At 41.3% G+C, this 19,349-nt stretch overlaps 2 protein-coding genes across 4 annotated transcripts in view; one reads left to right on the top strand and one right to left on the bottom strand.

The window, feature by feature from the left end:
* Positions 1–19,349, bottom strand: part of LOC128704109 (RING finger protein 17) — a 297,172-nt gene that overhangs the window by 150,732 nt on the left and 127,091 nt on the right. The window lies entirely within an intron of this gene.
* Positions 11,605–19,349, top strand: part of LOC128704106 (mucin-2) — a 59,853-nt gene continuing 52,108 nt past the window's right edge. Inside the window, exon 1 of the mRNA XM_053799136.2 lies at positions 11,605–12,114. Coding sequence (XP_053655111.1) covers positions 12,039–12,114 — 76 coding nt within the window. The 5' untranslated portion in view covers positions 11,605–12,038. The remainder of the gene's footprint in view (positions 12,115–19,349) is intronic.

Here is a 19,349-nt window from a genome sequence, read left to right as displayed (position 1 = left end):
GTGGCTAACCCTCCGGGGTTAAAAATCCGAACAAAATCTTATCTTATCTTATGTTTCTATTTCGTGTACAATCGTCAAGACTCCAGGTAAACTACCATAAGATTTGTTCGGATTTTTAACAGAGAGGGTTAGCCACCCAGGATAACCCAAGAAAGTCAGTGCATCATCGAGGACTGTCTAACTTATTTCCATTGTGGTCTTTCAATTTTGTCCCCCAGGATGCCACTCATACTAGTCGATTAACACCCAGATACCCACTTACTGCTAGGTGAACATTTCCACCACGGACACTCAGTGTGTGAGGCGAAAGCGTTCTCAACCGAGCCATGGGACACCTTTCCTCCATCCCTCAGAATGAAAATAAATGATATAAAATACCGACACAATGGAAACAAACACATATGCAGTTTAATGTGATCCTTTGTCAATAAAGGATCACATTAAACTGCATATATGTTAGGTAAGACACATATGCAACAGTTAGGTATCTTTATTTCGATACGTTTCGCCTACACAGTAGGCTTCTTCAGTCGAGTACAGAAAAGTTGATAGAAGCAGAAGATACTTGAAGACGATGTAACTGATGGACTGATTACATCGTCTTCAAGTCTCTTCTGCTTCTATCAACTTTTCTGTACTCGACTGAAGAAGCCTACTGTGTAGGCGAAACGTTTCGAAATAAAGATACCTAACTGTTGCATATGTGTCTTACCTAACAACCTGTCGGTATTTTATACCATTTTAACGTTCAAACTGCATATATGTTTATGTTTCTATCCCTCAGAATGTTACGTTCACGATAACGTAAAATATATACCTTACATCTTTAATCACAACTTTTACAGTAAATATCAAAACAAGATTTGTGATAACTTGTAAGTTTCTCCCGACTTCAACATTATTTATGAGGACTGACTCACAAGATCATGATAAAGCGACTGTAAACAAAGAATAAAATGGTACAATACCTAGAAAATGTACAGAGAACCTTCACGGCACGCATAACGGAGATAAAACACCTCAATTATTGGGAGCGCTTGAGGTTCCTGAACCTGTATTCCCTGGAACGCAGGAGGGAGAGATACATGATTATATACACCTGGAAAATCCTAGAGGGACTAGTACCGAACTTGCACACGAAAATCACTCACTACGAAAGCAAAAGACTTGGCAGACGATGCAACATCCTCCCAATGAAAAGCAGGGGTGTCACTAGCACGTTAAGAGACCACACAATAAGTGTCAGGGGCCCGAGACTGTTCAACTGCCTCCCAGCATACATAAGGGGGATTACCAACAGACCCCTGGCAGTCTTCAAGCTGGCACTGGACAAGCACCTAAAGTCAGTTCCGGATCAGCCGGGCTGTGGCTCGTACGTTGGTTTGCGTGCAGCCAGCAGCAACAGCCTGGTTGATCAGGCTCTGATCCACCAGGAGGCCTGGTCACAGACCGGGCCGAGGGGGCGTTGACCCCCGGAACTCTCTCCAGGTAAACTCCAGGTAATACCGTGACTGGAACAATATAACAATAACCCGCACATAAGTTCTCTCCTGTGTTTGTGACTGTAAACAACTTGCTGAACGGAGTGCGATTCCAATCACGACTGTTATAATTATCATGTAAAAGCGCTAAACCCGTACAGATTATACAGCACCTGTGAGAAGGAAGGGGGGTATGGAAGGCATTCAGGGAATTGGAGCACAGATACAATTCCCTAGATCAAGAGCATCTCACCAGCATCAAGGAACCTCCCTTGATAGGTGTTATAATTAATATTAATTATTATTATAATCAACAGTAAGCGCTAAACCCACAAAGGGTCAGTTTCAGTTTAACATCTTCGTTATTTACCCCACACCCATACTGTGGGCGGTAGTTAACAGAGGTACATAATGGGTCCAGGGACTGTATCGAATAATTTTGATGGTAGCACTGGGTATCGGGTAATTTTGATGGTAGCACTGGGTATCGGGTAATTTTGATGGTAGCACTGGGTATCGGGTAATTTTGATGGTATCCGTCTAAAATTGAATATGGGTATCGGAAAAAATGCGAGTACTGTGCCATCACTAATCGCAATAAAAGCTCTTCCTGCAACGTGTATAAACTGACGCAGTTCTTGAGCCATTTTATGATATTTATGTGGCTCGTACGTTGCATTGTACGCAGCCAGCAGTAACAGCCTGGTTGATCAGGCTCTGATCCGCCATGAGGCCTGGTCACAGACCGGGCCGCGGGGGCGTTGACCCCCGGAACTCTCTCCAGGTGAACTCCAGGTAAACAAATACATGATACAACTTATACAGACCATAGCTGCTAACATCAATGACATACTATATAGAAAGTCGCTTATTATGCAAAGCATTTCGGGCAAATTAGGTCAGTTTTGTCCCCAGGATGCGACCCACACCAGTCAACTAACACCCAGGTACCTATTTTACTGCCAGGTGAACATGGACGGCAAGTGTCATAAGGAAACACTATCCTAATGTTTCCACCCGTACCGGGGATCGAACCACGGACCTCAATATGTGAGCTGAGTGAGCTACCACTCTCCTTCAAACTTCCTGAAATACAGTACATTTCCAGGTCACATTATTTCAACACAGATGATACATAAAGTCCATGCAACATTTAAAATACCTGCCCATATTACAGTAATACCTGCCCATATTACAGTAATACCTGCCCATACTACAGTAATACCTGCCCATACTACAGTAATACCTGCCCATACTACAGTAATACATGCCCATATTACAGTAATACCTGCCCATACTACAGTAATACCTGCCCATACTACAGTAATACCTGCCCATACTACAGTAATACCTGCCCATATTACAGTAATACCTGCCCATACTACAGTAATACCTGCCCATACTACAGTAATACCTGCCCATACTACAGTAATACCTGCCCATATTACAGTAATACCTGCCCATACTACAGTAATACCTGCCCATACTACAGTAATACCTGCCCATACTACAGTAATACCTGCCCATACTACAGTAATACCTGCCCATACTACAGTAATACCTGCCCATATTACAGTAATACCTGCCCGTATAACTGTAATACCTGCCCATATTACTGTAATACATGCCCATACTACAGTAATACCTGCCCATACTACAGTAATACCTGCCCATATTACTGTAATACCTGCCCATATTACAGTAATACCTGCCCATACTACAGTAATACCTGCCCATACTACAGTAATACCTGCCCATATTACAGTAATACCTGCCCATACTACAGTAATACCTGCCCATATTACTGTAATACCTGCCCATATTACAGTAATACCTGCCCATACTACAGTAATACCTGCCCATACTACAGTAATACCTGCCCATATTACAGTAATACCTGCCCATACTACAGTAATACCTGCCCATACTACAGTAATACCTGCCCATACTACAGTAATACCTGCCCATACTACAGTAATACCTGCCCATATTACAGTAATACCTGCCCATATTACTGTAATACCTGCCCATATTACTGTAATACATGCCCATACTACAGTAATACCTGCCCATACTACAGTAATACCTGCCCATATTACTGTAATACCTGCCCATATTACAGTAATACCTGCCCATACTACAGTAATACATGCCCATACTACAGTAATACCTGCCCATACTACAGTAATACCTGCCCATATTACAGTAATACCTGCCCATATTACAGTAATACCTGCCCATACTACAGTAATACATGCCCATACTACAGTAATACATGCCCATACTACAGTAATACATGCCCATACTACAGTAATACATGCCCATACTACAGTAATACATGCCCATACTACAGTAATACATGCCCATACTACAGTAATACCTGCCCATACTACAGTAATACCTGCCCATACTACAGTAATACCTGCCCATATTACTGTAATACATGCCCATATTACTGTAATACATGCCCATACTACAGTAATACCTGCCCATATTACTGTAACAACTGCCCATATTACTGTAATACATTCCCATACTACAGTAATACCTGCCCATACTACAGTAATACCTGCCCATACTACAGTAATACCTGCCCATACTACAGTAATACATGCCCATACTACAGTAATACCTGCCAATACTACAGTAATACCTGCCAATACTACAGTAATACCTGCCCATACTACAGTAATACATGCCCATACTACAGTAATACCTGCCCATACTACAATAATACCTGCCCATACTACAGTAATACCTGCCCATACTACAGTAATACCTGCCCATATTACTGTAATACCTGCCCATACTACAGTAATACATGCCCATACTACAGTAATACCTGCCCATACTACAGTAATACGTGCCCATATTACAGTAATACCTGCCCATACTACAGTAATACATGCCCATATTACTGTAATACCTGCCCATACTACAGTAATATCTGCCCATACTACAGTAATACCTGCCCATACTACAGTAATACCTGCCCATATTACTGTAATACCTGCCCATACTACAGTAATACATGCCCATACTACAGTAATATCTGCCCATACTACAGTAATACCTGCCCATACTACAGTAATACGTGCCCATATTACTGTAATACCTGCCCATACTACAGTAATACATGCCCATACTACAGTAATACCTGCCCATACTACAGTAATACGTGCCCATATTACAGTAATACCTGCCCATACTACAGTAATACCTGTCCATATTACAGTAATACCTGCCCATACTACAGTAATACCTGCCCATACTACAGTAATACCTGCCCATACTACAGTAATACCTGCCCATACTACAGTAATACCTGCCCATACTACAGTAATACCTGCCCATACTACAGTAATACCTGCCCATATTACAGTAATATCTGCCCATACTACAGTAATACCTGCCCATATTACAGTAATACCTACCCATACTACAGTAATACCTGCCCATATTACAGTAATATCTGCCCATACTACAGTAATACCTGCCCATATTACAGTAATACCTACCCATACTACAGTAATACCTACCCATACTACAGTAATACCTGCTCATACTACAGTAATACATGTCAATACTACAGTAATACCTGCCCATACTACAGTAATGCCTGCCCATACTACAGTAATACCTGCCCATATTACAGTAATACCTGCCCATATTACAGTAATACCTGCCCATACTACAGTAATACCTGCTCATACTACAGTAATACATGTCAATACTACAGTAATACCTGCCCATACTACAGTAATACCTGCTCATACTACAGTAATACATGTCAATACTACAGTAATACCTGCCCATACTACAGTAATGCCTGCCCATACTATAGTAATACATGTCAATACTACAGTAATACCTGCCCATACTACAGTAATACATGCCCATACTACAGTAATACCTGCCCATACTACAGTAATACATGTCAATACTACAGTAATACCTGCCCATACTACAGTAATATCTGCCCATACTACAGTAATACCTGCCCATACTACAGTAATACATGCCCATATTACAGTAATACCTGCCCATACTACAGTAATACCTGCCCATATTACAGTAATACCTGCCCATACTACAGTAATACCTGCCCATATTACAGTAATACCTGCCCATATTACAGTAATACCTGCCCATACTACAGTAATACCTGCCCATACTACAGTAATACATGGCCATACTACAGTAATACCTGCCCATATTACAGTAATACCTGCCCATATTACAGTAATACCTGCCCATACAGTAATACCTGCCCATACTACAGTAATACCTGCCCATACTACAGTAATACCTGCCCATATTACAGTAATACCTGCCCATACTACAGTAATACCTGCCCATACTACAGTAATACATGGCCATATTACAGTAATACCTGCCCATACTACAGTAATACCTGCCCATACTACAGTAATACATGGCCATATTACAGTAATACCTGCCCATACTACAGTAATACCTGCCCATATTACAGTAATACCTGCCCATACTACAGTAATACATGGCCATATTACAGTAATACCTGCCCATACTACAGTAATACCTGCCCATATTACAGTAATACCTGCCCATACTACAGTAATACATGTCAATACTGTAAAGTAAAAGGACACAAGTGCAACTAATGTGACATTTATTGTGGCAACGTTTCGCTCTCCAGGAGCTTTATCAAGCCATTACAAACAATACACGGACACAGAGGGTATATAAAGGCTCTGAGTGAGGTGCAATACTAGTGATGTACCATTTAGATGTTCATTAGTGGTAGTGGTAGTAGTAGTAGTGGTAGTAGTAGTAGTAGTAGTGGTACTGACAAAAGTAATACAATATGGTAGAGCAATTAATTCGTACATGAGTAAAAGGATATAAAAGCTATTACTTGGGTAACATAAAAAATAGGTTGGACAAATATATAGAGTGGAAAGAGGCAGCTTGTTTCAGTGTTCACTCTCTGTAATGTGCTTTGTGTAGTATAACAGGAGAGACTATGTGATGGCAGGGTTTACTGTTTTCAGGAGGATTCTCGCTAAGACTTCAGAGATGGTGAAGCTGCCGTTGTTTTGTTTAATTGTATTCGAAACAGCGATCAATGCTGATTCTAGGCACTTGCGTCTGCGGAAATTAGTTTTGCACCTCACTCTGAGCCTTTATATACCCTCTGTGTCCGTGTATTGTTTGTAATGGCTTGATAAAGCTCCTGGAGAGCGAAACGTTGCCACAATAAATGTCACATTAGTTGCACTTGTGTCCTTTTACTTTACATATTGTCGGTAATTCTACCAACTTTATTACAATATGTCAATACTACAGTAATATTTTTCCCAAACATACAATTTACCTTGGTTCACCATTATTTATATTAAAGTTCTGTTATTTATACAAGATATCCAGAGAAAATATTTTGTTTTGCCTTTTACCTCTCACCTGTACATCTTGAGTTTTATACTTCTTGTTTTGTTGCCAACAAATAAACTCTCCGTTATTTAACACCTCCCCTCTGACGAAAGACTTGAGTTAAACTCGTCTAGCGTGTTTGGTGAGGGTGTGATACACGTATATATATACCTGGCTCTCCCTAGGCCACTCCTACCAAGACTGCAGCTTCATTCATCAACACAAGATGCTTAGTTCAACGGGAAAGTATAACATTCACAACGGAAAGGTCCGGGCTTCCAACCAGGGGAGGATCCTACCAAGACTGCAGCTTCAGTCATCAACATGAGATAGCTCTGCGGGAAAGAATTCCAACCCTGAGAGGATGAGTCAAATGAACATGTCTCCTAACAACTAACTATACAAATACCAGTTAACATACGTAGGTGCTAGTCAAGCGTTGTGGCTCACTGTCTAGTGCAGAGGTCCCAAGTACGCCAGAGAAAACAATTCATTAACGCCCAAGAGTTAGTAATGACAATAAAATAATCTATTAACACTCGGAAGTTAACAGTCACAATAGGTCATAATGTATTAACACTCAGGACTTATCTCAAATCTCAATAAAATCATATATTAATGTTCAGTTAATAATCACACTAAAACCCTCATATATTAACTCACAAAATAATAATCACAAGTGGATCAAGGAATGAAAGAAGCTGTCAGGGAAGTGTCGGAATGAGAGTGTGTGACGAGCGGGGTCCCACAAGCAACAGTACATGAACCAGTACATGACCGTGGAAAGAGTCAGGGGTGTCCCTGTTAGCAGACGATGCCAAACTAATGAGAATACAAGCAGGAGTAAGACTACAAATGGATCCGGACAAGCTACAGGATTGGTCTGACAAGTGGCAATTAGAATTTAACCACAGAAAATGTGGGGAACAACAAAGACGACCGGAAATGGAGTAAAGGCTCGGGAAGAAGTGTTAGGAAATGCTGCAGACCTCCCATAAAGAGGACCTTGAGGTGAGCATAGTTCCAAACATTGTGCCTGAGGCACAAAAACAGACTAACCACTGCAGCAAACACGAGGCTGGCAAACTCACGGGCAGTTTTCAGGAACCTCAAAGAGGCATTCACGACCCTATACAAGCCAGTATGGAACCTGCAACTGGTAAAACACGTATAGAGGCTGGAAAAGACTAGCCCCAGAGCTGAGAGGCCTGAGCTATACGGAAAGGCTGGAGGAGCTAAACCAAATGACAACAGAAGACAGAAGAGCCAAAGGTGACATGATTGCGACATACTGAGAGCAACTGACAGGGTAAATAGGGCGAGCCTGTGTGAGAGACGGGTCTAAGGAACACGAGGGCCCAGCAGGAAGTTACAAGCACAGATGAATCATAGGTATGTTGGAAATAATCTTTAGCTTTAAAGTGGTCAGGAAGTGGAATGACCTATACAACATGTAGTAGAGGCGGGGTTCATACGTAGTCTTAAGAATAGGCACGATAAGGCTCACGCAGCCAGGTATGTGTGTGAACCCAGTAGAGGCCAGCGGGGTCAGGAGCTGAGACTCAAGTTCTGCATCCATAATTAGGCGAGTACAATACAATATATTAACACTAATGAGTTAGTAACAATATAATGATCTATTAACAGTCATGAGTCAGTAACAATATAATGATCTATTAACACTCATGAGTCAGTAACAATATAATGATCTATTAACAGTCGTGGGTCAGTAACAATATAATGATCTATTAACAGTCGTGGGTCAGTAACAATATAATGATCTATTAACAGTCGTGGGTCAGTAACAATATAATGATCTATTAACAGTCGTGGGTCAGTAACAATATAATGATCTATTAACAGTCGTGGGTCAGTAACAATATAATGATCTATTAACAGTCGTGGGTCAGTAACAATATAATGATCTATTAACAGTCGTGGGTCAGTAACAATATAATGATCTATTAACAGTCGTGGGTCAGTAACAATATAATGATCTATTAACAGTCGTGGGTCAGTAACAATATAATGATCTATTAACAGTCGTGGGTCAGTAACAATATAATGATCTATTAACAGTCGTGGGTCAGTAACAATATAATGATCTATTAACAGTCGTGGGTCAGTAACAATATAATGATCTATTAACAGTCGTGGGTCAGTAACAATATAATGATCTATTAACAGTCGTGGGTCAGTAACAATATAATGATCTATTAACAGTCGTGGGTCAGTAACAATATAATGATCTATTAACAGTCGTGGGTCAGTAACAATATAATGATCTATTAACAGTCGTGGGTCAGTAACAATATAATGATCTATTAACAGTCGTGGGTCAGTAACAATATAATGATCTATTAAGTCAAGAGTAAAATCATTATATAAGAACTTTCACAAGAGGTATCTTCAGCAACTCTGTGTAAAGTTTACTCGATCATCATATAATTTTACAGACAAACTAGCACTATAAACTCAAGTCTGAGGTTGAAAGGAAGACCTGGCGGCCATGACTGATGTAACACCTTGAAGTACACCATTATCCTATCTTCCCAAGAAGGGCAGTCAAGAATATATAACAGGCGCAATTCTGCAAGCCAAGAGCCAGGAGTTATAGCAGGTCCAAGTGGCAGTGTGAGAAGGTGGGACAGCAAGTGGGGCAGTGCAGTAGGTGGGGTAGTGTGGGTAGGTGGAGCAGTGTGGGTAGGTGGGGCATTGTTAGTAGGTAGGGTATTGTGAGTAGGTAGGACAGTAGGTGGGGTATTGTGAGAAGGTACGACAGTAGTTGGGACAGTTAATTAGTAACTGTTTGTCAAAGGCACTTGTCGAGAGAGACTTTCTCAGAGAGTGCGCGCGCGCGCGCGTGTGTGTGTGTGTGTGTGTGTGTGTGTGAGAGAGAGAGAGAGAGAGAGGCAGGAGGGTTGTGGGAGGCAGGGTTTGACTAGGTCAATGGTTGGTAGGGTGTGTCTAGGCCAACGGCAGACAGGGTGTATCTAGGTGACGGAGTGTAAATGGGGTAGTGTAAGTGTGCGTGGGTGTAAGTAGGCAAGGCAAGAGCGCGTGCGTGCGTGCGTGTGTGTGTGTGTGTGTGTGTGTGTGTGTGTGTGTGTGTGTGTGTGTGTGAGGCAGGAGGGTTGTGGGAGGCAGGGTTTGACTAGGTCAACGGTTGGTAGGGTGTGTCTAGGCCAACGGCAGGCAGGATGTATCTAGGTCAACAGTGGGCAGGGTGTGGCTAGAAAAACGGGTGGCAGGGCGTAGCTAGGCCTACAATGGGAAAGGTGTAGCTAGGCCTACAGTGGGCAGGGTGTGGTTAGGTCAACGGTGGGTAATGTGGCAGGGTGTGGCTAGGTCAACGGCAGGCAGGTTACAATCTTAGGCTGTCAGTCACCAGTATGATAACAATACAAAAAGAACTTCAGTGGAACTTCACTGACTTGAAACTGAGGGAGACTGACACCACTCAGTCCTTTTGTCATCACTCCCATGCAGGAGGAGTCACATGTCTATGAAGTATCCAGTAAAATCAGCAGACTCATGGATGTCACTATCGCCAGGTTCCGGCTGAGTTATCAGTATCTCGAAGAGGTTGCGCCAGCATCACCAGCTGATGCAGACATACCTAAATGTAAATTTTGCCAGGTGGACAACTGTCCCATCTTGCGTCATTATGTACTGGAATGCTATACAGTTAATGAATTCAGAGACAACTCACTCACAAATATCCAAGAAATGTCAGAATTTTATCCACAGTGACATACTGCAAACAATTCTGGAAAAATACCCTGACTGTACCCATTGTAAATTAAACTTGTTTAAATTTAACCATACTTTGCTAAAACGTAAGTTAATTCAAAACCACGTATCAGCTACGTTGTGATATATTTGTGATCTAATTCATGTTTGCATAAATAACTCATTACGACTGTAACCAGATATAAACATGTAAATAGTTCATTACAACTATTCTTGTTTAGCTATCAAAACTTTGCGGCTCAGTTCTTGGAGCCATTACATGACTCTCTAATCTTTTAACTTGCCCTCAGGATGGGTATGGGGAGTATAATAGAGATATTAAACAAAAGGGTGTGGCTAGGTCAACGGCGGGCAGGATGGAAGGGTGTGGCTAGGTCAACGGTAAGCAGGATGGAAGGGTGTGGCTAGGTCAACGGCGAGCAAGGTGGTAGGCAGGGTTTGGCTAGGTAAACGGTAAGCAGGGTGGAAGGGTGTGGCTAGGTCCACGGCCGGTAGGGTGTTTTTCTAGAATAACTCTATGTTAAATAACGTCATTAAGTGATATCTTTAAACCGACACTTGAATACTTCCAGCAGGTACTGGAGTTTCTTACACAAAACTGGAGTGATTTCACACACAGGAGTTGGCATTCCAGCAGGAGTTTAAGTTTCTAACACACTTTTTCCTGGTTGCGATCCATTACAGTCGACAACACAGGTACTTATCTGCACTGCTAGGTAGCCAGGGAAAGCCGAAGTGTAAGGAAACTCGCTCAAATGTTTCTCCGTACTAGGATATCGAACCTGGGACCTTACAATTATGAGCTAGGCGACACCTCACTAGGTCAACAGCGGGCAAGGCAGGCAGGAGGAGGGGTGTGGCAAGGCGAGGGAAGGGAGGGAGGGGTTTGGTTAGGTTGGGGAAGGGGTAGGGTAGCAGCAACCAACTGGAGCACATCTCAGTAGTGCCACACCTGCCGTCAGTCCTGCACCCCTCACTCCACCTCTTACAGCTTCTTATCTACCAGTGTGATGGACAATCCTTTTATGTCGTAACTATCACTGAAATTTAGGGAAATTTAGTGACAATCTTGTAGCTATGTGTCTGAAGAAGAGAACCAAGACATGGTAGAGAATGAATGATCATAGGTGTGAAAAAGCATGGACTTACAAGTAAGAAACAGCCCTAACACCACTATCATCAAAGTATCGCATTTACTTCACGTCCTGACCAAACAAATTACAGGAGGAGTCTCATTTTGGAAACAATGTGAGGGCGAGTGTCTTAAAAAATTATGTTGATATGGCTCTCAGGTGACAAACATTCAGCAGTTGCAGAAGTAGCAACAGCAAGAGCAGCAGCAGCAGCATCATCAGCAGCAGCACCATCATCAGCAGCAGCAGCGTCTGAAGCATGGCGGTCAAGACAATGGGCAGAAAGGGTGGATGTTACCACACGCTACCCTCGCTGCTCATCCTTCTGATCTTAGGTCAGTGTTTTATCTCGGGCACTTATAATAACACTATTATGATAAGTAAGACACGTGCAACAACTAGGTAACTTTATTCCGAAACGTTTCGCTTAAACGCCTTTACATCTCTACTGCTTCTGCTACCTCCTCGCTTACGAAAAGTTCCGGAATAAGGTTACCTGTTGCACGTGTGTCTTATCAACTTGTCGGTATTATAAACCTTTATCATATTCAACAGTGTCTTATGCACTGCCAAAGTTATTAGTACGATGTACTACGGTGTGACGTGAGATACACGCACACTCCATGAACCTATTTAAGAACTTCCTTTCACAAACATTATTATATATCAAACTGTAGGGAATTCAATATAGAGTACACCTTTTACTTCAACTTAATTAACAAAAGGCCACAGATTTTTAGTAATCATATAAATCTGTAACCAAGTTCTGTACTGATGTTTAATGCAAAAATTAAGAGGCTTTCATATATATAAAAAAATCAGGAAGTTAGAGTTTTTTTTTTTTAATTATTTCACGTTTTTGTATATCCATACTTTACAGTGTTTCCTCTAACAAACAATAAGACTTGACAATTAGGACAGCAAAGTATTCTTCATGTTAATGTCTTGATCAATTACTTCCTCGTGTCTATGCGTCGTCAACCAACTTGGGAATCGAACCTGATCTGAGCCGAACGTAAACATAAGAAAGAAGGCCTGCTGGTCCATGTTAGGCAAGTCCAAGTCATCTACTAGCCTTAGCTAATCAGGTCCAAGTTATATCCACCTAAGAAGGAAGGAGCATTGCATCAAACCTATGAGCATAATGCTGTACAGAAGAGTACGGAAAAACATGTACTCACCCAAGTACATGGATCACTAGCCTTCCATACATCTATGTACAGTTCACTGGACTAAAGCCAAACTAATAAAAATAGCGATGAGTTATTTTAAACGAGGATAGCATAAAAACCGCTATATACTCACATTATTCTTGTTTTAATATAAAAAACCTTACATCTTAGGGCCAAGTAATGTATGACCCATATGGGTATAGCACTTCCCCAATAATATAACATTTCAGGAAATAGCAGTGACCCCAAGTGACCAAAGTGACCCAGGCCAGGTAGTGACCACCTTTGGTGACCCAGGTGATTAATTCACTACCTAGGCCGGCTAGTAAACCACCTGTAGTGACCAATTCACTACCCAGGCCGGCTAGTGAACCACCTGTAGTGACCAATTCACTACCCAGGGCGGCTAGTGAACCACCTGTAGTGACCAATTCACTACCCAGGCCGGCTAGTGAACCACCTGTAGTGACCAATTCACTACCCAGGCCGGCTAGTGAACCACCTGTAGTGACCAATTCACTACCCAGGCCGGCTAGTGAACCACCTGTAGTGACCAATTCACTACCCAGGCCGGCTAGTGAACCACCTATGGCAACAGTACCACTTTCGTTTCACTAAGACAATGTATAATACAGTAAAATACTAACCAAACAATATGCACTAATTCATCATATTCTGTTTAATTTGTTACAAAGTCCCAGGCCCTGGGAGGGGGGGGGAACAGGACCTCCAGAAGCGACTCCAGGTAAACGTTCATGACTCTGGGAGCTTTTCACGGCCATATAAACTCTTCTATAGCTATCATTGTTAGTGAATATTAGAGAGAGTGGAGGCAGAGACTACACACGTGGTCTACACTGGTTACTCTCACCCTTCCCCCCAGTTGCACACGTGGTCTACGGTGGTCCATCTCACCCCACTGGTTACACACGTAATCTACAGTGGTCCATCACCCAGGCTACATATGTAGTCTACAGTGGTCCATCACCCACCCCTTGGATAAACACATGGACTACCCTCCCCCTGGTTACACACACGTGGATTACAGTGGTGCCACCACCTAGCTAAACACGTGGTCTGCAGTGGTTATCATGAAGATTAAGACATGTCCAACAGTTGGGTATTTTTACTGGTGAAGGTTTCGCCTACACAGTAGTCTTCGTCAGTCAAATACAAAGTGAGTCGAAGTAGTGAAGTAAAGATGCTGTAATCAGTCCATCAACTTTGGAGAAAAAGTCTTCGAGGTGGTCAGTCCCTCAGCCTAGAGAAGAGTTTAGCTCCATGGAGATGAGCTTTTGGCCAAAGTTTTCTGAGAGCTTCCTACCAATAAAACAATGCTAATCCGATTTTATTGTGATGAGAAATACTACAATATCCCCAAATATATTATATATATATATATATATATATATATATATATATATATATATATATATATATATATATATATATATATATATATGTCGTGCCGAATATGTAAAACTGGTCAATTAGCAAGAACTCATTTAAAATTAAGTCCTTTCTAAAATTTTCTCTTATACGTTTAAAGATATATTTTTTTTCATTAATGATAATGTAAAAATTTTTAATTTTGCACCAAAAGAATCTTAGAAAACTTACCTAACCTTATTATAACAAGAACAATTTATTTTAGCCTAACCTAATATATTTTAGATTTGTTTACAATAATTTAATACTAAACAAACACAGTGAAATATATTTTTTTCGTTAGGTTCAGAATGATTTTGGCGAAATTATTGCATACACAAATTTTCTCTTGTCCTATATGGCAAGATGAACGTTGCTATTTAAGCCAAGATCGCAAGTTCTGCCTATTCGGCACGACATTATATATATATATATATATATATATATATATATATATAAGTCGTGGCGAATAGGCAGAACTTGCGATCTTGGCTTAAATAGCAACGCTCATCTTGCCATATAGGACAAGTGAAAATTTGTGTATGCAATAATTTCGCCAAAATCATTCTGAACTTAACGATAAAAATATATTTCACTGTGTTTGTTTAGTATTAAATTATTGTAAACAAATCTAAAATATATATAGTTGGGTTAGGCTAAAATAAATTATTCTTGTTATAATAAGGTTAGGTAAGTTTTCTAAGATTCTTTTGGTGCAAAATTAAAAATTTCTACATTAACATTAATGAAAAAAAATATATCTTTAAACGTATAAGAAATTTTTTTAGAAAGGGCTTAATTTTAAATGAGTTCTTGCTAATTGACCAGTTTTACATATTCGGCACGACATATATATATATATATATATATATATATATATATATATATATATATATATAAGTTGGCAAATTATCGACATTTATTAAAATATTTGCCCTTTGCCCCCCCCCCCACCACAAATAAAAAAATGGGAATATATCAAAAAGTTCATCAAGGAAGGCTTGTGATGAAGGGAATTTCAGTTTTCCCCTTCCTCGTATCAAGCCTGATTACCGTTCACTTTTGCGATGTGTTCAGTTCACCAATCTTGATGGATTGAACACATCGACTCAAGAATGAGGGACTGATTAACTCCAACTCCTCATTTTCCACCATTCATCTCTGAAACGGGCTGATGAAGCCTCTTGTTGGCCAAACGCTTCCTCAATAAAGATTCCCCATTGCTGCACAAGTGTCTACCTCTTCAACTTGTTGTGGGTTTTCTACACCATTTATATCGTACCTCCAACTCTACCATTGCTCTATACCCTTACGGGTCTGGCGCTTCCTCAAGAATACAATAATAATCTTCCTCCTCCAAGATGCATCAATATTTTCTGATCACCAAAACTACAAAAAAAAAAAACTGAGGAGAATGAAAACATTTCATCCCTGAGATAATAAACTTCTGCAAATCCACTTTCTGTTTCTGCCAAACAAATGAATGATGACATGGAGGAAAAGTGTGTAAACCTGGTCATTACACAGTAAACGAGATCAGCAGATTAGAGGGTTGTGGAGTGTGAGTGAATGAGGTTGAGAAGATGACCTCAAGCTGGTAAATGGGCGAGTGGCTGTGTTCATGTTGATGTAGGTTTGCCAGGACGGGTCCTGGCCCGGGTCTTCTCCATGTGGTGACCCGGCAGTGGCTCCCGAAGGAGTGTCGGAGTTTGTACAAGTGATGTACCGTTTACGGTACATCACGGTGAGCATTCATGCCAAATGGAGTACCATTTACAGCCCTTGGCGAAGGGTGGCTGTGAGCTACCCACGACCCTCCACCCAAACCTTTACACACTATCCTCGACACACGTTATAATGACTATAGCTCTGCTGGAATGAAACATCCGAATTATAATCATAACTAAGCGCTAAACCCACTAGGGTCATACAATGCAATGAAACATCTGAAACAGCCATAGCTAGTAAAAACACAGTGGAATACTTGACGATATCCTCATCTACCGAAATCTTTCAGATGAAACATTACCTCAGGTGAAGAACAAAAAATCACAATACCGTGACTGGAACCAGGGCCGGATTACCGCATAGGCAAACTAGGCATTTGCCTAGGGCCCCGCGGTCCAAGGGGTTCAGGGGCTCATCCAAGACTGCGCACATGGTGCAAGTGCAAAGGGGTCCCTACCTAAAAAGTTCAAGTGTTTGGAGAGTAAATTTGATTTTTAAAAATTAATCAAAACAAAAATAAATAATGGAATAAAATAAAAAAAATAAATAAACCTAACCATAGATGGCAACACTCAACACGCCTTTGTTTACATCAGAACAGCTGTGTTTTCCCGCTAATGGGTGAGTATGGGAGATTCCTCTCCAATTTTCTGTAGTAATTACACGTTATCTAGACTTGTACTGTGACAAATTAACTGAAGTGTTGTTGATAGACACTGATGTGTATGGATAAATGTTTGTTTTCGCCTCTAAATGTTAAGGGAGGTACCTGATAGGGTTACTTGACCAGTAAAGACGCATGGGCCAGTAAAAAGTTTATTTAAGAAGTGCCTGTGAATATAAACAATTCTTTACTTTCTTGAGTTTATATGATTTGATAGTCTTATGCATGATGCAATAACAATAATGGTCAGTGATTTATAAAGGGAATAATAGTGCTGTAGTGGTTATGCTGAATATAATAGGTACATGATGCCACTACTTTAATAGCCTAATCTAGTAATACTATGCTGTCTTGAGTTTATTCTCTTTAAAATGCATGATTTAACAAGATAGTTATAATGGCTGTTGGTAAATGGTTTTGGTTGTCTTGATGTACTTTCCCTATTAAATTTAATCTAAATAGCCAGAATGTATTTAATTAGACCTTAAACAGGCTCACACCGAAACCAAGCTGGAAGGGGTCGCTTCGCTTACCCGTAACTCAAAGGGGCCCCGCCAATCTGAATAGCCTAGGGCCCGGAGACTTCTTAATCTGGCCCTGACTGGAACAATATATAAATAACCCCCACACCCCAGGAGCAGAGAGCTTACGACGTTTCGGTCTGGCTTGGACCATTACGAGTCGCAAGTGTAAAACCCGATATGTAACAAAACATGTTGCTAACTTTTCTTTCCGTAAAGAAACTACCATAAAGAGTAGATATACACGGAGGGTATCCAGCGCGTTAAAAAGCGACTCGCCACGCTAACATTACCAGCTTCCACGCGAGAAGGTAGACCACTGACGTCACACATCATGCCAACGAGGAAAGTTCTAACAAAAAGTGAACCAATGGTGATCAACATTAACCTTGAAGGTAGGTAGGTCAAATGTGTTAACTGGCTCAACACATCTTTATATGAGCCAGTGCATGACTCCTTTTGTACCATTACTGATCTCCCGGTAACTTATTTGTAGCTGTAGGAGTGTGAGAAACTTGAGTGTGCGCGCTCACCTAGTTCTGACTGAATGGGGTCGATTCATAGCTCCTGGCCCCGCCTCTTCGCTGGTCGATACTAGGTCCACAATCTTCCCTGCTCCATGAGCTTTCTCAAACCTCGTCTTAAAACTATATGTATGGTTCCTGCCTCCACTATATCACTCCAGATTGTTACACTTCCTGACAACTCTATGACTGAAGAAATACTTCTAACATCCCTGTGACTCCTTAGCTCCAGGACTAGTCTTGTTGCAAACCTTTGCACTTTCTCTAATTTCTTAATGTGTTTGACCAGGTGTGGGTTCCATACTGGTGCTACATACTCCAATATGAGCCTAACGTGCACGGTGTACAGTGTCTTGACTGACTTCTTACTTAGATGTCAAAATGCTATTCTTAGGTATGCCAGGCGCCCATACGCTGTAGCAGTTATTTGGTTCATGTGCGCCTCGATGTGCTCGGTATGATGCTCACCCCAAGATCCTTTTCCTTGAGTAAGTTTTCCAGTCTTTGACCTAGGCTGTACTTCGTCTGTGGTCTTCTTTGTACTTCCCTAAACTTCATGACTTTGTTGGACCAGGCTTGCAGCTTGTCCAGATCTCTTTGTAGGCTTGCCTGATCCTCGTCCACTTGTAATATTCTCATTAGCTTCATATCGTCTGCAAACAGGGACACCTCTGACTCTATCCCTTCTGTCATGTCATTCACATATATTAGAAACAGCACCGGACCTAGGGCTGACCCTTATGGAACTCCACTCGACACATGCACCTACTCTGACACCTCATCAAGTACCAACACACATTGTTTCCTTCCTGTCAGGTATTCCTTGATCCCTCTCCCTGCTATTCCTGCCTGCTCCTCTAGCTTTTCAACCAGTCTCTTGTGTGGTACTGTATCGAAAGCCTTCTTACACTCCAAGAAGATGCGGTCTACCCATCCCTCTCTATCTCCTGTCTTACTTTTGTTACCTTGTCGCAGAACTCCAGCAGGTTTGTGATGCAGGATTTCCCTTCCCCGAAACCATGCTGGTTGTCATGTATGAGCCTATTCTTTTCTAGGTGCTCCACCATTCTTCTGATAATCTTTTCCATAACTTTACATACTATACATGTCAGCGACACAGGTCTGTAGTTTAGTGCTGCCTGTCTGTTTCCTTTCTTAAAAATCGGGACTACGTTTTCTGTCTTACACACCTCAAGCAGTTGCCCCGTTTCAACAGATTTACTGAAGATTATTGTAGGTGTCACACAGTGCATCTACTCCCTCTCTCAGGACCCACGGAGAGATGTTATTTGGACCCACCGCCTTCGAGGTATCTAGCTCACCTAGTAGTGAGTGTACTCACCTAGTTGCACTCACCTAGTTGTGGTTGCAGGGGTCGAGTCATTGTGTGTGTGTGTGTGTGTGTGTGTGTGTGTGTGTGTTACAATATTCTTTTCCTTACTATCTTCTCGAGAACTTTTGACAGCGTGTATATTAGTTATTGGTCTGTAATTTAGCTCCTCTTCTCTGAATCCCCTGTCAATATACGTATAT

This window comes from Cherax quadricarinatus, chromosome 66 (genome assembly GCF_038502225.1).
Source record: "Cherax quadricarinatus isolate ZL_2023a chromosome 66, ASM3850222v1, whole genome shotgun sequence".
Classification (NCBI taxonomy): Eukaryota; Metazoa; Arthropoda; class Malacostraca; order Decapoda; family Parastacidae; genus Cherax; species Cherax quadricarinatus.
The sequence above is the reverse complement of the archived record's forward strand: the minus strand, read 5'-3'. Positions and strand labels throughout refer to the sequence as shown.